This window comes from Siniperca chuatsi, linkage group LG19 (genome assembly GCF_020085105.1).
Source record: "Siniperca chuatsi isolate FFG_IHB_CAS linkage group LG19, ASM2008510v1, whole genome shotgun sequence".
Taxonomy (NCBI): domain Eukaryota; kingdom Metazoa; phylum Chordata; class Actinopteri; order Centrarchiformes; family Sinipercidae; genus Siniperca; species Siniperca chuatsi.
In genome coordinates this window covers 24,509,598-24,528,355 of record NC_058060.1, presented here as the reverse complement: position 1 = coordinate 24,528,355, position 18,758 = coordinate 24,509,598, and the positions used below count along the sequence as shown (strand labels likewise).

The window sequence follows — 18,758 nt, the reverse complement described above, 5'->3', positions numbered from 1 at the left end:
CATTGTATCTCCACAGATTTCTTTCCATGATGTCCATACCACAGTTTGACCTCAGAAAACCTAGTTCTGGTGGAATTTAGTACACTTTCTTAGTCCGCAGCCAGGTTTTGATAAAGGTTGATACTACGTTTTTTTCAAGTAAACTGCTCTCATATTCAGCTTTAACTACCAGGGTGAAAGCACCCTCAAATGTAGCTGTCCTATTGCCCTGGATTAAGACCTCAAAAGAAGTGCCTGTCAGATCGTCAAACAGCATATGAAACCCCCTTTTTATGTAACTTTTTGAAACTGACAATCCGACATTCATGCACACGTTACACAACAACTGATCAGGGTTGTCCCTTTCTATGATGGCAGGGTTTTCCCCCCACCTTCCAGTGTGGCTATTCACAACAGCTACTGTATAAACCCTTTTCATGTTGCAATGACATCTCATGTGATCTAGCTCTTTTGATTCATAATGAACTCTTTAGAGCGATGATTTCTGAATGACTGAAAATCACAAAATCTGCGATGTGTACAAATGCTGGCAATTAGCATTAAGCCTAGAGTCGAGTGCCTTTCTCTAAGGCATCTCAACAGGATTGAATATGAATGTTTCTCTTGCTCCACAAGCTCAGATTCTCCCAGGCAGTTTGAAAGTCAATCAGGGCCCTTAAAAGCCAACAATTACCTTGATCAATAGGGGTATCAGAGAGCTAATCAGAGTAAGTGAGTGATAATTGTTTCGATCTATGTACCATTATTCTATATGTTCACCTGCTCAGCTGTCCAGACAGCTTCAAACACAACAATCCCAAGGAACGTCATTCAGTCAACAGTACCAGCAGTTATATAACATATAACCTCTAATATTTCTGTCACCTCCTCTGCAGTTTGATGTCGCTGTATACTTCTGCTGCGTAAACAGTCCAAACTTCTTCCTCAATTCAATTTAGAGCAGTTCAGGTCTCAGATAAAGGCTGAGTCACATCACCGGGATCCTATTGCAGTCTGGAGTCGCTAAGTTCTTTAGAGGATAAAGCCTCTAATCCTCACTGATGTTTACATAGCATTTAGCTAGCCTTTCAGACGGACAGGAGACCCTCTGCTGTCTGTGTGCGTTTGTGTGTGTGTTATGTAAGGTAGTGTGTAGAGGATCACGTCAGGACATCACTGTGCTGACAGAATCAATGTCGGCTAATGCTTCTAGTGTTTGTTGTTTGTCGTGTGCTCTTCAGCTTTGCTCTCTGGGTTTCACATATCAATATTTCCATGCGTGTAAAGATCTAAAGGATACATACCATTTAGGGGAGGCTTTTATCCGTAGAGCTGCACCGTGCATTAAGTGCACCTCTCCTGAGTGTACTTAACCTTTAATGCCTCTAATAGTGGAAGCACACAACATGGTTTGAGAGAAACTGGTTTTGTTGGCTGGTTCTGGTAGAGCTATTTTTTCTTAAAGCTACTGATAGCTGTGGAATGATAATCCATACAACTTCATCCATTAGGCCTGGCATCCCTGATTTATGTTTAGGCGGGGTGGGTTATTTAGTTTTCTTTTGCCCTAACCAATGAGTAGTGAGTTATGTATCCGTTCCATCTATGTAATTTTCAGTCGACACAAAAGCTGCGGTAGTGGTTGTAAGAAGCAGTTTACATTTCTTAAGATTAAAGAAAAATATTAATTTAAGTCAACGTACAACAACCTGCACAGCTGCGTCCATCTCATCCACACTTGTCTTGGCCATTTTTCTGACTGGCACAGGAAGATGATGTCCACGTTCTTTATCCCAGCTGCTAAGCTCTAATTGGCTTAGTTGTTTTAGACCTATTTGAGTCACTTAAAACTTCAGAGATGTGGGCAGCGATTCAGAGGTCTGGAACCAGCCTTTGATTGCTGATGTAAACAAAAAGTATTCAATGTTTTCTCCGGGGTTTTTATTGAAAATTGAAAAGCAATTAAAGCATTATAACTCTCACTGAAATCAGACCGAAAAAACTCCAACTCAAACGTTATATAGATCTGCTCTGCAGATTACATGTCACGGGTCCTCTTTTAAGGAAACAAAATCTGTCCACAAAAGAGAGAAATTTGGTGGTCATTGAGGTCCCTCCTGTCTGTGTATATACTATCAGACGTACCTTTGGGTATGCTTCTACATCAAGTGCTTGACTTACAGTATTGCCAAGAATACAGACAAAGCCCTTCCATCTGAATTTACAAGGATCAGATGGTCTGCGGCAACAGCTATGGCATCCAATATTTTACGACACCCCAAGGGACACTGTAATGAGCCTTCTCAAAGCCCATAAAGCACATGTAGACTGAACAAGCAACCCCCCATGACCTCTCCAGCATTCTTGCCAGCATAAAAACCTGGTCCACTGTTCTACGACCAAGACAGAATTCGGATTGCTCCTCTTGGTTGAATTTTTTTTAAATGGAAACCTCGGGTGGTGGTTCCCTGTCAGTAGACACTGTCCCCCAAACTTCATGCGACATTGAAGAGACTGTTTCAACAAATTCGTAACATGCGAGCTGTGATTTGAAACAGATGATTTTTCTTTCACTTGTTTTGACGTATTTCAGCAATCAGAACAAACACTATTCTTGCGGCTCATGAGCATGCAAGAGCCCTGCAGGACAGACAAATTTATCTGCAATGTGTGAGCCACGATCATTTTTGAAACTTGATGCGATCTGCGTTTAAGCAGTACTCGTAAATTGCTATTGTAAAACAGGATCCAGGACAGCCCAACAATATCCAGAGCCTTCACCATCTCAGGGTAAATCTCTTCCACCCATGGCATCTTGCCAATGAGGAGCTTTCTAACTACCAAGGTGACTTCCTCCGAGTCCTCCATCTCTGCCCTCTCCACAGAAGGCATATCAGCCGGGTTCAGGAGTTCCCTCCCCAAAGTTTTTTCCACCAGCCAACTGCATCCCTAGTTGAGGTTAGCAGTTCTGTAAACAGACCCTACTTCCCCAGTTTGCCAGAATCTCTTCGAGTCCAGCAGAAAGTCCTACTCTATGGCCCGCTTGAAATCCTCCCACATGTGAGTTTTTCTTGATTCAGGAGTCTTCTGGGCTAACAAAGCTTGGAGGATCTTCTCCTTCCGCTTGACAGCTTTTTTTCAGTTTTCCATCAGCTGGTTCTTAGATTTCCGCCACAGCAGGCACCAGTGATCTTCTGTTCACAATTCTAAGCAGCTACTGTTGCAATGGAGGCTTTAAATCTGGCCCACTCAGACTCCTCGTCCCTAAATGTCCCGTCCCTGACTCAAAGTCCTCCATTTCCTGTGGAGGACTTGAGGACCTTGCAGACTTTTGAATGACTTGAAAGTTTTGATAAGAAATATTTACTGCCTCCAATTTTCCTCCCAGTCTTGTTAGTGTGTGAATGAAAAATGATCCTGAAAGTTTCTTTGTAGAGAAAGAGACAGAGAGGACAGTAGAGGATAAGCTCAATGTAGGTGTGTGTGTGTGTGTGTGTGTGTGTGTGTGTGTGTTTTGTGACTGTTTGATAAAGGTGCTTTCTGTGTGATCTGGCACACTGCACAGTGTGAGGTTGTTACTGGGTATCTCCACACACACACACACACACACACACACACACACACACACACACACACAGAGTCCTCTGTTGTAACTGTTATCTAATTTGGTCAGCAAAGTGCTGTCCTTGCTCAGGGGCACTAGGGGAAGTGCTGGGGAACGCTGGACCTACAATTTGTTTTTGGGACTTCAATATTTTCAGTAAAAATTGCTTTTAAGCTGATTTTAGAAAAAATTAAAATCTAGACTCAAATAAGCACTTCATTATCATGAAATTTGTCTAGCTGCCCTGACCAGTCTAAACCGGCCAATCATTGTGTGTGTGTGTGTGTGTGTGTGGACATGTATTACTCATGTTGTGGGGACATAAATCTGTTTACACATTATAGGGACTCGCCTTCCTTTTGGGGACAAAACAAAAGTCCCCATAACATAAATCATTGAATTTTAGGGTGAAGACTTGGTTTAAGGTTAGGTTTAAAAGAATGTGGTCTACAGCCCAAGGCTGTAGCTCAAGGTGCACTGACACAGGTAAAATTAATACAAACCTGCAATGATAAAATAACTTTATAAAAATCATAAAACAAAGTATTTTTATAAAATGTGCCGGTTGTAAGGGTTAGGGTTCGGCAAGTAGTGGTTAGGATAAGTCTCCAGGAAATGAATGTAAGTCAATGTAATGTCCTCTGAAGTGATGGAAACACGACTGTGTGTGTGTGTGTGTGTGTGCTGTGTGTGTGTGTGTGTGTGTCCTGCTGCTTACTCATTACATCTGCCGGGTTGTGACAAAAATAATCACGTGTCTCTCACACACACACACAGAGTCCGTGTCATCCTCTCTCTGCTGATGCTACTGTTATTAGTGATTGCTGATGTCGACATCCCCTGTTTGTGAGCCAGCAGCACACACACAAACGCATACACACACACACACACACACACACACACACACACACACACACACACACACACACACACACACACACACACACACACACAGACTTGCTGGTCAGAGTAGTTTTTCATCCCTCACTCAGTGAATCAGAGACTTTGCCTCCTCGGTGCTGAACACAGTGTCTGAACTTGAAACTCGCCAGTCTGGGTTTCAGACACACATCGCTGTGTTCGCACACACTGTTGGTAAGGTATGTCACGGCCAAGGGTCTTCAGGCAGACCTGAAACCCCAAGGATCCAGGTCTGAGGTCCACATTTCCTACTCCAACTCTGTTATGGATTAAGTCTGTCTTAAATTAGGTGGTGATAAGCCTGCCTGTTTATGTGGGTTTGAAGTATTTTTGATGCTGCTTTGCCAAGTGTTTTTGGAGAAGCACTGCGATCAATGAAAGTTCAACTCTGCGTGAATCAAAGTACAGCATCACTGCAGCTTTTTATCTGCCATCCAATTGGAAAATCGACATTCCTGCGGACAAGAACTGTCGACAACAAACATGGAGGAAAACCTGGTAGTTATTGTTGTTGACCGACAAGAAGTTTGTTCCAAGAACGCACTTAGAGGAACATTTGTGGGATGCTTAGAGCTTCAGGGAAAATTTTAATTATTTATTATTAAACGTAGCTGCTTATAATAATTGTGATTAGGTCGCTGGCACATTAGGTGATTGACAGGCAAGTACATGTTGCCTAGGCATCCAGTTTGATCCCAGCCTTAGTTAGCCAATCAAATTACAAATTAGTTACCATAAATTTAAAACTTAAAAAAATATATAATTAATGAAACCTGAAAATTACCAAACAGAAAAGTTTACAATATATTCTTAATAAAATATAATCCTATTTTCAGCTGGATTTTTTATTATTAATATTATTTCCAACTTTTTATTTATTATAATAATCCTAAACATCTCCTTACAGTCGAGTTTTAAAAAATCTTATATTATCATACTTATATATTATATAAGGACCTGCATATGTGTGATGTTCAGCGGACTGTTTGAGGCCAGAGGCTGCTGCTGATATTTGACAGCTGAACTGTGTTTAACTTCATTAACGTCACTCTGCTTGACGTCAACACACTGTTACACACAACAGTAACATAACACCACACTACACTACATTTAAGTGAAACGCCGCTACACTACTGCAGTACTGACGTCCCATCAGCATCGCTGACGGCATCACAGGAATACTGAACACAGTGGCTTTACCCAGGCAGGATTCAAACCAGCGACCTCTCTGGTAACTAACCAGCTGCCGTGATGTTAAAGCTGACGCCACCGATATGAACCGTCACTATTTTTTCTTCTCATTTGTTTAAAATTCACACTCTGAATCTCTTACAGGCTGACTCATTTCCCGTTTTCCTCTTCAGCTCTGAGTTTTTTGTCAACCTTTTTGTCCTGAGAGAGCCTCCTTCATCGACACATCACTCACTTACATGTGTAAGTGGGGAGAGCTCTCCTGATGTCAGTAATAATAACGGCGTGATTGTTGAGTAGCTAATCAACGCACTACAGAGTTAATGAGTCCATATAAGAGGATCATCTGTGTGTGTGTGTGTGTGTGTGTGTGTGTGTGTGTGTGTGTTTGAGAGGGAGAGGTAACCCCAGAAAGAGCCTCATTTTGTTCATACACACAGACAAAAATAGTCAGCCACACCATTAAACCTTAGAACTCACTTTTGACTTACACACACTCAGACACACACAAACAAACACACACATGCACAAGCTGAGAAACAGACACACACACACACACACACACACACAAACACACGTGTGTCACGTAGCCGGTGTCACATCGAGGATCCCCTTCTTTCTGGAACAACAAGCAGGGAGAGGGGCTGCTGTTGCTGCAAGGACAAACACACACAAATACACACACATGCACTTTCAACACACACACACACACTTTAAAAGCAGCAAACACACAGACACACACGTGATATAAAGCAGAGTTAGGCAAACCCCGGACCAGCTGAGGTCTGCAGAGAGAGAGAGAGAGAGAGAGAGAGGCTTAAAGGATCAAACCACCGTCAGCAAACAGCTGAGAAAAGTGTTGTTCAAATTAATCAGAGTTTCCTACAATCACCAAATCAAGACCATGGCTGCAAGTCCGTGTTCGGATACTACTGACAACGTGTGATTTTGTTTCAGCGTGGGCCCTCCTTGGCGTGTCGCATTGCTGTAACACCATGCAGAGAAAAACTAGCTGCAAACTGCAGAGGTGAAGACCTGCTAAACATGGTAAACGAGGCATTGGCAGCAGGCGATGTGAAATTGGCCAGCATTGTGGGAATCTTACAGCTTCCTAGTGATTAGCCAAAAACTAGACCAAAAGAAGCCGAAAGGATTTGTCTTTACCTGATGTGGGAAAATATCTGTGGAGGAGAAGATCATAATTGCAAAACGTGGGATTCCTCTTTACTTTGAAGCTTGCCTTTAAGATTACAGACGCAAACAAATATGAAATATTTGTTTATAGTATGCAGCATGGCGTAAAATCACATAAATAGTTGGGAAAAGGGGTTTGCCAACAAGCAAACTGTGCTTGCAAGCATTAACAGGAAGTGTGTGCTTCCAGCGCGCTGTAGGCTTTTCGAATGGGAGTCGATAACAGTTGATGATTTGACTTGCAGTGTGTAAGCTGTATGCGTTTTAGCCGCATGTGAGGCTGGTCTGGAGAGCGACGTGATGCTCCGCCACCAACGGGTCATTTTTTCCTGCACTTCACTGTCCTCTGACGCACTACGGGATCAGAGCTGCCCACTCAGGTATTAAACATATTGACGCACAGACCTGAGACCTGCAGCAATAGATGGAGCCCTCCCAGACCTGCTTAGACTGGATATAGTTTGGACCTGGCCTGACTAAAGTCCTGGGTCAGGTCTTGTTTACTAGGAACCGAGTGCACCCGTGATCTTAATGAAAAGTGTTTTGGCAGTTGTCGGCCAGGTTACTATGATAATAATATGATTCTCCTTGAAATCACTTTAACTTTGCGTCTCCCACGCTAACACTTGAGCACACATACACACGTATACCTGTGCACACGCACACTATGTTGAATGATGGCAGGCTTCATGCTAACAGTGTATGCTAATGTGAGCATAGCAGGTCAGTGTGCTGGAACGTCCCTTTGGTTTTCAGCAGCTGAACTCCTGTTGGCTTTTAAAGAACTTGTGAACTTCAGCTGGAGTTATAGGAGGTGACGTGTGTGTGTGTGTGTGTGTGTGTGTGTGTGTGTGTGTGTGTGTGTGTGTGTGTGTGTGTGTGTGTGTGTGTGCGTGAACCTAACCCAGTCTGAAATGTCCTACCCTTTGGCTAACTCTGCCCTTCATTTAGCTCTTGTATCTCAATGTGTGTTTACGTGTGTGTGTGTCCTTACCTGACTGTCTCTGTGTCCCCACCTGTATGTGTCCACTTTTTAGGTTTGTTATGTGTGTATGTGTGTGTGTGTGTGTGTGTGTGTCACAACAATTTTTTTAAGTACCCTTAGTGCAGCGATGATCTCCTTGTGTTTGTGTAATTTGTCTATTTTAGTTGTTTTTTTAACACTGGAGTCACATTTGACTGATACTTTAAATGATATTTTATATCTTCAGTCTGATTTAAATTACATCCACAGGGAGTTTTCACTTTTCTGTGTTGGTATATTTGTAAGCAGCTCGGAGCAGAGCCTGCAGGTGTGTTTCCTGAGTCTGTCGGCAGGTAAAGCAACAGGTTGCCTCCTTTTGTCTTCTTCACTGTTTCCTCTGGATGGTTACGGGACAAATGCAGCACATGTTGATTGCTTTATCTTAAACTTTACTGTGACAGACTGTGAAATCTGCTTTAGTCTGTAAGGTTTAACGTGTCGTCTCAGCTGTGATGCCTAGAAAAGCTCCAGGCCACTGACTGAACCTGGACTGGTGCTGCTGGAGTCTCTGCCAGCGTTTCATCGGCTTCCATATTTGTTTTATATAAACTTTGTTTCCGATGTGAGCATGATCATAAACAAACGGCAACATCAGCATCGTTTTATCAGCTTTGAAGAAAATTAAAACCATTACATTCCTCAAATATACCAAATTAAAATATCAATTCTGTAATGATACATCAGTATAAAACTGTGCGTGTTGATGTGTTGTTTTAAATTCCTCTCTGTTTCTGTGCGTGTGTCTGTCAGGTGTTCTCGGGGATCTTCACAGCAGAGATGGTGTTGAAGATCATCGCTCTGGATCCGTATTACTACTTCCAGACGGGCTGGAACATCTTCGACAGCATCATCGTCTGCCTCAGCCTCATGGAGCTCGGCCTGTCCGACGTCGAGGGGCTGAGTGTGCTGCGCTCCTTCAGACTGGTAACTCACACATACAGATTACACCCGAAACACAGTATTATCATAATATCACCTAACTGCTTTTTAAACAGAGATTTTCTTCTTCATTAGTCCTTCAAAATCATATTTTCTTAAATCAAGTTTGAAATAAGTCTGCCCATTTTTTAAAATTAAAGTTGCTAACGGGGATTTTACGTGAAAGTTTCCAAATTTAGTGAGCAAGTCTAATCTATTTTTCAACATACATCAACTTGTTAAAAGAATTTTATAGATTATTACTGTCAAAATAATCTCACCCCTGTGGTATTTTTAGGACTTAGACAGACAGACACAACAGCTTAAGACAGCAGAGACAACAACTAAAACTAACTAAAAAATGAGGAGATCAATGTTCAGATCAAAAGTGGAACGTAGTGGGAAGTAGTAAAGAGAAAAAATAATATAGGAGAGAAAACAGAGTACACATGCTGAGTGGTGTGAGCTGGTTGACTGACAGCTGAAGCACCAATGAAATGGCAGCAATCTGCGGGACGTTTCACAGTGTGTAGGGGACGTGATGATTGGCTGTTGATGAGCAATGTCACTCAAAACAGAAGTTCAGCTGCGGCCAACTTTGCTGCACGGGCAAACGAGGAAAACAAGACGAGGACGGCAAAGCGCACAAACACACACACACACACACACACACACACACACACACACACTCTCAGAGAAAACACACACAGATCCTCGAAGCCTGTCTTTGTCTGTCTGCGTCGATCTCTCAAAGTGTCACTCTGGGTGTTGTCAGCTTCTGCTAAAGGCAAACACACAGATACACTAATAAAGACACACACGTTTACGTTTGCTTCTTTCTTTTCTTTTTGTCTTTCTTTGTGGCTTTTTTTAAAACCCTTTTTCATTTTTCTGTTGTTTTCCTTCTTTTGTTGTTTTTTCTTTCTTGTTGTTTTATTTTGTGTCCGGATTTTCTTGCTCTTGTCTCTCTGATGTTGTCCTTCCTTCCCTTTTTCTGCCCTCATCGTCTCTTTATGTCTCCTTTGTTTCTTTCCCTACGAATGTTACAAATGTAACCTTGACCTGAGTAAAACTTACTGCCTACTGGTAGAATTTGTTCTAAGGATTACCCTTCATCCTGAAATTTTGTCTCTTCCTGTGTGTCTCTCTTTCCTTCCAGCTTCGTGTATTCAAGCTCGCTCGCTCGTGGCCGACCCTCAACACCCTGATCAAGATCATTGGTAACTCCATGGGCGCTCTGGGCAACCTGACCCTCGTCCTCGCCATCATCGTCTTCATCTTTGCCGTGGTCGGCATGCAGCTGTTTGGTAAAAACTACCAGGTAACACGTCTGAACTCTGACCAAGATACGGGCTTGATATCACTTAGATTTGTAGATGTAGGTTCAATACTTCAAGCTGTCTCTTCCTCCAGGACTGTGTGTGTAAGATCTCAAAGGACTGCGCTCTTCCTCGATGGCACATGAAGGACTTCTTCCACTCCTTCCTCATCGTCTTCAGGGTGCTGTGTGGGGAGTGGATAGAGACCATGTGGGATTGCATGGAGGTTGCAGGTCAGCCGCTCTGCATCCTCGTCTTCATGCTGGTCATGGTCATCGGAAACCTGGTGGTGAGTGACGTTTGACCCTTGGGTTATGAATGATATCCGTTCACGCTAGCTGAAGCCCTTGAATCGGCCTTTCCTCTGCTGGAACTAATGCGGTTGCTGAAGAATTGTTGGCCAAATTCTGGACGTGCTTGGTTTTTGTTTGTGGTTCTTCGTGGTAGAAAAAGCTGCTTTAAACCTGATGACAGGTGACCTTCGCCATCTGAACTTGAGGAGGTTGTGACGGTGATAACTGCCACCATGTTGAATCTTCAAAGAATCAGTTTTTACCTCATAAAACGTAAATGCTGTTGCTGGTCTCCAAAACCAAAAACCAGCCAGACTGAGTTTATGGTACTCTATTCTGTACATTACATATAGGAATCTTGTGCTGAGCGATCTTTGACCTCTGACCCTTGCAGCTAACTGTTATAAGCTAGCTGTAGCTGACAGAGTATATGCAGGACTGTACAGAGGCAGCAGGGCTAACCGCTTTAACCTTCTGCACTCTGACCTCAGGCTTCAATGGTCTGGGAAATGCAGATCGGGTTCAGCTCTGGCGCCTCACCTGTAACCCCTTACCTTTGTGTTGTGCCATCAAAAACTGATATATATACACTCAGTTGCCAGTTTCTGTCCACTTCGCTAAAAGTAGTGCAGTTTAATCCAGGAGCCTTGCACTAAATCCTCCCTCCACAAAAGTCATAATGTTTAGCTTTTGTTGTTTTAGAGAGGTGTTGATTCAACTGTGTGATCATCTTGGAGGCTGCGGTTTATGCTGCTGTTGAACTGTACTGGTTTATAGTAAGAGGTGTTTCTAATATGTACTCTACCCTCACTGGTGTAACTGAGGTTGACAGAACATAAAAAGGCCCACGGTTGGAGCCAGGCCAAGATCTCGACCACCTCATCTCTCCACTCCTGATTGGTTGACTGACTTCTTTGGGATGTTGACTGAAAGATTCAAATCTGCACTTTAGGTCTACTCTGTTTTTCTCTTGTGAGCATGAAGGTATTCATTAAAACACATAAAGATGTTATCATCATTGGTAATAACTGCGTTGTCAGAGTAAATGGTGTTCATAGCTACCGAAAAGCAGATGGTGAATGACCTTTGACCCCTGACACCTCACCTGTAACCCTTTACCTGTGATTTAGTGTTGGGCTTTGCAGTTCTGGAAGCTAAACCTTCCAGTGGTTTACTTTTCTGACAGCTTTTACAACCGTTTTCAGAGACGGGTGGTGAAAACCTGCGTAACGTGTGCGAGGATGCTACAGGAGAGTGAGAGAGGCAGAGAGAGAGAGATATTTTACATGTGAGCCTTTGTTTCAACTCTGTCCAAAGAATTGCTGATTTATGTGAGATCTACTGAGAGCTACAGACAGAGTAAATGTTGATCTGCTGACCTCTCGTATCTCTGTGCACCTCCTCCACCTCTCTTCCTGTTTAACCTCCCAGCATTTATTTCTGACTCTCCATATGTGCTGCTGCTCAGTCGACCATCTCTCTTCCTCTTTATTTGTCTTTTTCAGCTCTGCTGTCGCTTGTTGTGTACTTCACAGTGCAGTTGTGTGTTTTTAAACCTCCGCTTCCTCTTTAGTTTGTCACCTGAACACAAAAGGAAGGCGAGAGTCCTGCTGTGTTTTAAAAACAACATATTCTGATTGATTCTTGATGATTTTATAGAATATGGAATAAAAACTTCAACACTTTAAGAGGTTGGCTTGTTTCCTATCTCATCAGGAGTTGGTTGGAGGGTTGATATCAATTCCATATCAGTGGACAGACGGTCCACAATGTGTTGAATTTGTACAGGGGCTGGAGGTGTGAGGAGGTGGGGAACCTCCGTCAAAAAAGGAGGAAGACACCTCCCTTTAACTCTAAAGTTGTCTTATTTAAATGTGGTGGCTTCTTAGCTGGTTAACTAGCCTTAGGTCAGTTTACATTTAAGAATCAGCTAGTTTTGCTCCCAGTTGGGGGGGGTGTGAACCACACAGCCTCACTGTGAGGACCGAACTCCTGTAGTGCTACGTACAGTCACTGCGGCTAACATTAAGCTAGCTGTTGATGGTTAAACCATGTTGTCTCCTCTTTCATTTCCACATGTGTTAAATACAGAAGGTGTGACATGTAGGTGTGGCGGATAGAGCTGGGCTGAGTAAAGTAATGTAAAGAGTAATGTAACTAATTACTCCTGCTGTTGAGTAACTATTAACATAATATAAAGAATTTACAATGTGTAATGAGTAATGAATTACATTACTGTACATTACATACATATTATTGAAGTTACTTGCTCAATAATAATTATTATTTTTTTTTAAAATACGGGATAGTTTCCCAGGTGATGAAAAGGTGAGAATCACCCGGTAAAGACGTGCCTGACGCCTAAACCTGATTGATGCTGGTGTTTGCGATGTTTTCAAACTCTGCTGAAGCTGCTGGAGATATCTGGATGTAACATTACGCTGTCTACGATTCCACAAGAAGAAGAACACAGGGATGGGACTTACATGTAAAGTTACAGACATTTAGAGAGGCTATAATCAATATTTTTATTAATGTATGAAATGACAATGTGAAAGGTCTGTAGTGATGAGCTTACAGAGAATAATCAGCCGAATCTGCAGCTCCCCTCGGTTTTTTGTGGAGTTGTTAAAGTGAGTTTCAGCTCGTTGTTTCTGTCCGGTCCACAGCCGCGCTCATAGCGCCGCGTCAGAGGAACAGCTGTAAGTACACAGCAGACAGAGAAATCAGCTGCTGCAGGTTTAAAATACAGTTTATGTCACCAACTGCTTCAAACCTCAGAGAGTGAAGCTTTAGTTTAATGAAACTTTAGCAGGCAGTTCGCCTATACTGCGATGTCACACTTCAGTCCGGAGTGAGATATCATAATGACTGCTGGCCAGATTTCCACTAAATTCAGCGTAAATATTCCTGGTCCCCAGTGAATGAAAGCTATTTAATTTTGTTGACCTCCTGACCTTTACTTTAGCACCAGATTTTAATGACCCTATGAGCTTTCCTCTAGAGCGACAGAATACTAAGTGTGCTGTTTGAATGTGGCCTTTATCATTTTGCTATTCATCATTCGTTCTTATTATTTTAAGCTCGGTCTAACAAACACACAAACAACGAGTGCTTCTGATATCAGGTACCACTCGCTCACTTTCATTTAACTGGACCGGCTCAGTGGTGTTTTCTTCGTGTAGAACAAGCATAATCGCCTACACACACACTCGCACACACTCAGATACACACACATGTACACACACGCACCAATGCAGAGAGCGCTCATCTTGCCCGAGAAAAAGAGGAGAGGAAAGATTTCCTTTCTTCTGATAACTATCTATCATCTCATCTTACTCGGTACCCCCAGACACACACACACACACACACACACACACACACACACACACTGTTCTTTGTAGCTTATTTTACCTGCCTTACTATAAAATGTACCCTCCCCACCAGCACGTTCACGTCACATGTCATGTCTACACCTTTAAACACTTCAATCAATCTATCTGTGTGTGTGTGTGTGTGTGTGTGTGTCCTAATCAGAGGACAGGAGGCGGTAACTGGAGAAGAGAAAGTACCCTTATCTGATGGTCAACACATGCGCGCACGCGCGCACACACACACGGATCACAGCTAAATTGCTTTCTAACAAAAATATTAACATCATTTTGAAATGACACACTTTATTCTTCATTCAGGGAAGATGGAAGAGTAATGATGAGGTTAAGAAAGTAATGACTGAGGTCGGGTTGGAAGAAAGGAAGAAATGAAAGTAGGAAGGAAGGAAGTAAGGGGTTCTGAAGATATTTTGGACAAAAAAATAAAAAATAAACTGTCGAATTATGACATCAGCATGTGGGATCGTCCTATCGTGTGGGATCTCACCACGCAGTGGTGGCTCGGGACTGGAAGGTCGAGGTTCAGGTGTGAATGTGTGGAAATGTGAACTCGGCCTTCTTAGTGAAGCTTCCCTGTAAATAAAGATAATAACTACAATGTAATAAATGGACAAATGACAAAAAATACCCTCAGCATCACATAGGCTGTAGTGATGCCCCAGGGGGCGCCACTGAGCGCTGCCTGGTTCTCTGAGACCTCTTTACGTGGCGTTTGGAAACACCTGAAAGGCAGAAATTTGCTCCTCATTCATTTTAGTGAGGGACGAGTGAGATGCATTCGCTTCCTGTCTGCATGAAGTCAACGAGACTTCATGCAGAGGTCAGTCTGAGGAGTGTAAATGCTGTTGTTGGCCTATTAGCAGTATGTTTATGGCTCTAACCATGTTCATTTTATTTCTTATCCTGCATTTTTCACACCATGCACAGAATATTTGGCCCCTGCATGTCAGTTTGGGTTTGATCTTTCCAAAAAGCAATATATTGGGTATTTACCAGATATTGGACTAGTGTTAACATCCAACGCCATTTTTGAATTTCCAGGTAAATATATTGAAAGTTTGTAATGTAGAAATACAGTTGCAAAGGATTTCATAAAGCAATGTTTGTCAGGCCAAAGTTAGGTACATAGTTGTATAGTACGTGCGTCACACCTTGCATGTAATGCTGAATTACAGTACAACACATCATCCTCAAGAAGCTGATTCTGCTTAAAATATCTCTCTCCAAAATATGAATTCCCTTTTTAAATGTTATATTTTCATTTTGTAATATACTGAACAGAGATTTTATGTAGGGATTCTGACAAGTCAAACCACTGACTGTATATAAAGATGGACGACATGACAGCTCCCCAAAAGTGAAGCCAAAGCATCTGGATCGCCCCCTGGTGGCTGGCTGCAGTATAGGTCATAAACCCCGCCCCCTCCATGTTAGCGGATGGGACATGAGCCAAACTAAAAGCTCAAAGCACACGACAAATACATTTTCCCCAAAGATGGTTTCAGTCATTTTAGGTTCTTATCACACTGATGTTTGTTCAAGCGTATTTTTCTGATACGTTTGGTTTTAATTAGTGATTTGATGCTATAAAAACAACCCCGATCACTACTGCGCAGGCTCCAAATGACGTCACCAGCACAAGATGGCAGCTCCCGTCTCCGGGATATTTTGGCTTCACTTTTGAACAGTGGAAGTGGAGACGCGTCGTCCATCTTCATATACAGCCTGTGGTTCAAACCTTAGTGTTTGTATTCCAGCACCATTTTCCAAAACACAATTTTCCTCAAAATGAAGTTGTCCAAATGTAACATGATAAACAGAATATATGACAAATTGAAAAGTGCTGCGCAGCCACTCTCAGCTCTATATGAAACAACATCTAATACATGGTGACCTTCAGACGCTGAATCCTTTTATATGAGAAAGGAAGGAAGGAAGGATGGAAAGAAGTAAAATAAGCCAGAAGGGAAGGAAAGAAGGAAACTGTTAAAAGTCAAGAAGACAGGAGGGTTGGAAGATGCTTTTATGTTACTCCCTCTTTTTCTTGTATTCTTCAACTTTTCATTTTGTTCCTTATACTCCTCTTCCTCTTCTTCTAGTCATTTTTAGTTATTATAGAGAGTCTCATATTCACCAGTCAGTGGATCATTAAATGTGTGTGTGCGTGCGTGTGCACGCGCCGCAATAATAGAGTCCCATTCATCTATTTAGCTTAATGGTCTCATGGATATTTAATAACGAGCTTGATAGCCCAGACAGCTTACACACACACACACACACACACACACACACACACACACACACACACACACACACACACACACACACACACACACACACACTTGCAGTCAACAGCCTCTTATTCTTCTCTTGTCAGTGGCAGGAATTGTATCTCCCCCTGCAGAGGGATATGCTGACCTGACTGACTGAATATGCCCAAACACGTGTGTGTGTGTGTGTGTGTGTGTGTGTGTGTGTGTGTGTGTGTGTGTGTGTCATGATGACCGAACCTTTCCAATTCAGGTGATTTATCCCTTTAGAAATGGCCTCATTGTGCACAGCTCAGCTCAGCCTGTGTGTGTGTGTGTGTGTGTGTGGAGGCATTTATGCATGCATGCATTCATACGTGTGAGGGAGTGTGTATGATTCTGTTTTGGTTATGGGATGTCAAGTGTCACACCTCGTAATGGACCGAGGGGAAGGAAGGACGCGAAGGAAGGACAGAAATGGACAGGATAGATGGACTAGGAAAAGGAAGGACAGAAAGAAAGTAAGAAATATACAGTATAAAGAATGAAGAAAGGGAAGTGTGGCAGGATAAAAGGAAGGCAGCACAGAAAGAGAGTTAGGAAGGAAGGAGGAAAGTAAAGGTAATGAAGGAAGAGCAGATACGGGGATAAAATGAAGAAAGGAATGGAGGACAGAAGGAAAGTGACAAAGAAAGAGGGAAGGAAGAACAAGAGAAGTGAAGGGAACGAAAGAAAAGCAGAAGGTAGAACGGAAAGATACATGGATAAGAGGTAGAATGCAAAGAGGGAAAGAAAGGAAGGAAGGGGAAACAATGTAAGGGAAGTGCACAAAGGAAGGAAGATGAAAAAGAAGCAAAGAGAACATGAGAGAGGAAGAATAAAGGAAGGAGGAAATATAAATAAGAATGGAAAAAGAAGGAAAGAGAACCAAAGAAAGGAAGAAGCAAGGTGAGAAGAGAGGTAAAGAGGAGGGGAGAAAGTAAAATAAGGAAAGGTGGAAGGAAGGAAGAGAAGGAGAAAAGAAAGAAGAAGAGGGAAGGAAGAAGGAAAGATAGAAATAATAGAACTGAGGAGGAAAGGGAGGGATGAAGGAAAGAATAAACAGAGGAGAGTCTACGGACATCAGAGTCTGAAGGAAACAACAAAGGAAGAAATTAAGGAAAAGTGTCATCAGTCAGTTTCCCTGTAACATTCTTCCGTCACGGAAATAGTTGCCAGGGAGGATGTGAGACCTTGTTGCCGTGACAGTGAACCTCATGATGTTACACTAATACCCAGAAGGCACTGGGGCAGGGGAAAGGACCAACTATTAGTAGACCTATCACACACACACACACACACACTCACACACACAAATTACATTTGTCTTTGCATGTAAATAGTTGTTTCTTATATTTATTTAAAACAAAACAGTTTGGTTGAGTAGTGCGCACACACTGCACTGCGATGTGTGCTGTGAGGTCACATTTGTTAAGCCAGTGATGTCATATTGTGTGTGTGTGTGTGTGTGTGTGTGTGTGTGTGTGTGTGTCTGACTGTTTAGCTAAATGTGATAAGCATCCACTATTTTACTGGCAGATAAAGAGAGAGGTTGGGAATTACCTCTTATCTCACGTCCACACACGGGTATTTCACTGTGTAAATGTGTGTGTGTGTGTGTGTGTGTGTGTGTGTGTGTGTGTGTTTCTGCAGGCTGTAGCAGAAACGTGTGCAGCAGTCTGGGTGTACAGTGTGTAACATTACGACTTTAAATGAGACGTTTAAAAACTCAAACACATGAACTCTGCTAAAATCAGCTGTTTTCTTTCAGGAGTTTGGTGTGTGTGAAACGTGTTTCCAGTGGAGCCAACAGACATTTCATCAAACTTTTCAAAATATCTGTGATCCTGCAGCCTCTGTTCCTCTGCTTTTACTCTGAAAGTGTTTCCTCTTTAAAGTCGAATCCCTGCTGCACCCTGCAGACCTGGTTTCTGTACACTTCACGTGTGTGTGTGTGTGTGTGTGTGTGTGTGTGTGTGTGTGCAGCTGCACAGACCGAAGCAGGTGAGCTGATGTTTAGTTTGCCGTTTCTCTTCATGACAAACGAGCGGCTGAATGCGTTTCCCTGAGCCAGCACTTCGACTGCAGCACACCTGCCACGAGACACTCCCGCTCTGCTCTTCCTCTACTCCTACTTTTTTTTACTCTTCTTCCTTTTATCTTACTCTCTCATTATATGTTTTCACCAACTTTAATCATCAAGGCTTTTTATCTCCAAACCACAAATCAGCAGTTTGAATAGTCAAACTATACTGACTTGATTAATTGCATAAATTCTTGGTTTGATAAACGGTGGATGGATCATTCTTAAGTGGAAGAAACATCTGGATGAAGACAGAAATATTTTAAGCTGCTTTTGGTAAATGTGAGGAAGTTCGTTGTAAAATGTTCAAATATGTAAATAACTCTGCAAACATACTTTTATCAACTCAGTTACATTAATTAACTTTATCATACACATATCAAAGCAGACTCAAAGTGCTTTTCATGAGCTAAAAACATTTCAAAATTGAAATACAGCATAAAATACAGCAAAGAACATTAAAATACTAATTAAAATGTTAAAAACAACTGAGAAATAAACACTGGATAGGTGAAGATGTAAGTGCAAGGTGGATAAAGGTGAGTGCTCAAG

The 18,758-nt window shown here is 42.3% G+C and overlaps 1 protein-coding gene across 6 annotated transcripts in view; it reads left to right on the top strand.

The window, feature by feature from the left end:
* The window catches only part of LOC122866443 (sodium channel protein type 4 subunit alpha-like), a 210,079-nt gene that overhangs the window by 129,874 nt on the left and 61,447 nt on the right, over nucleotides 1-18,758 (top strand). For all 6 annotated transcript variants that reach the window (XM_044176090.1, XM_044176089.1, XM_044176091.1 and 3 more), the window contains 3 exons: nucleotides 8,664-8,837; nucleotides 9,991-10,152; nucleotides 10,245-10,439. In XM_044176090.1, the coding sequence (XP_044032025.1) occupies nucleotides 8,664-8,837; nucleotides 9,991-10,152; nucleotides 10,245-10,439 (531 nt within the window). The remainder of the gene's footprint in view (nucleotides 1-8,663; nucleotides 8,838-9,990; nucleotides 10,153-10,244; nucleotides 10,440-18,758) is intronic.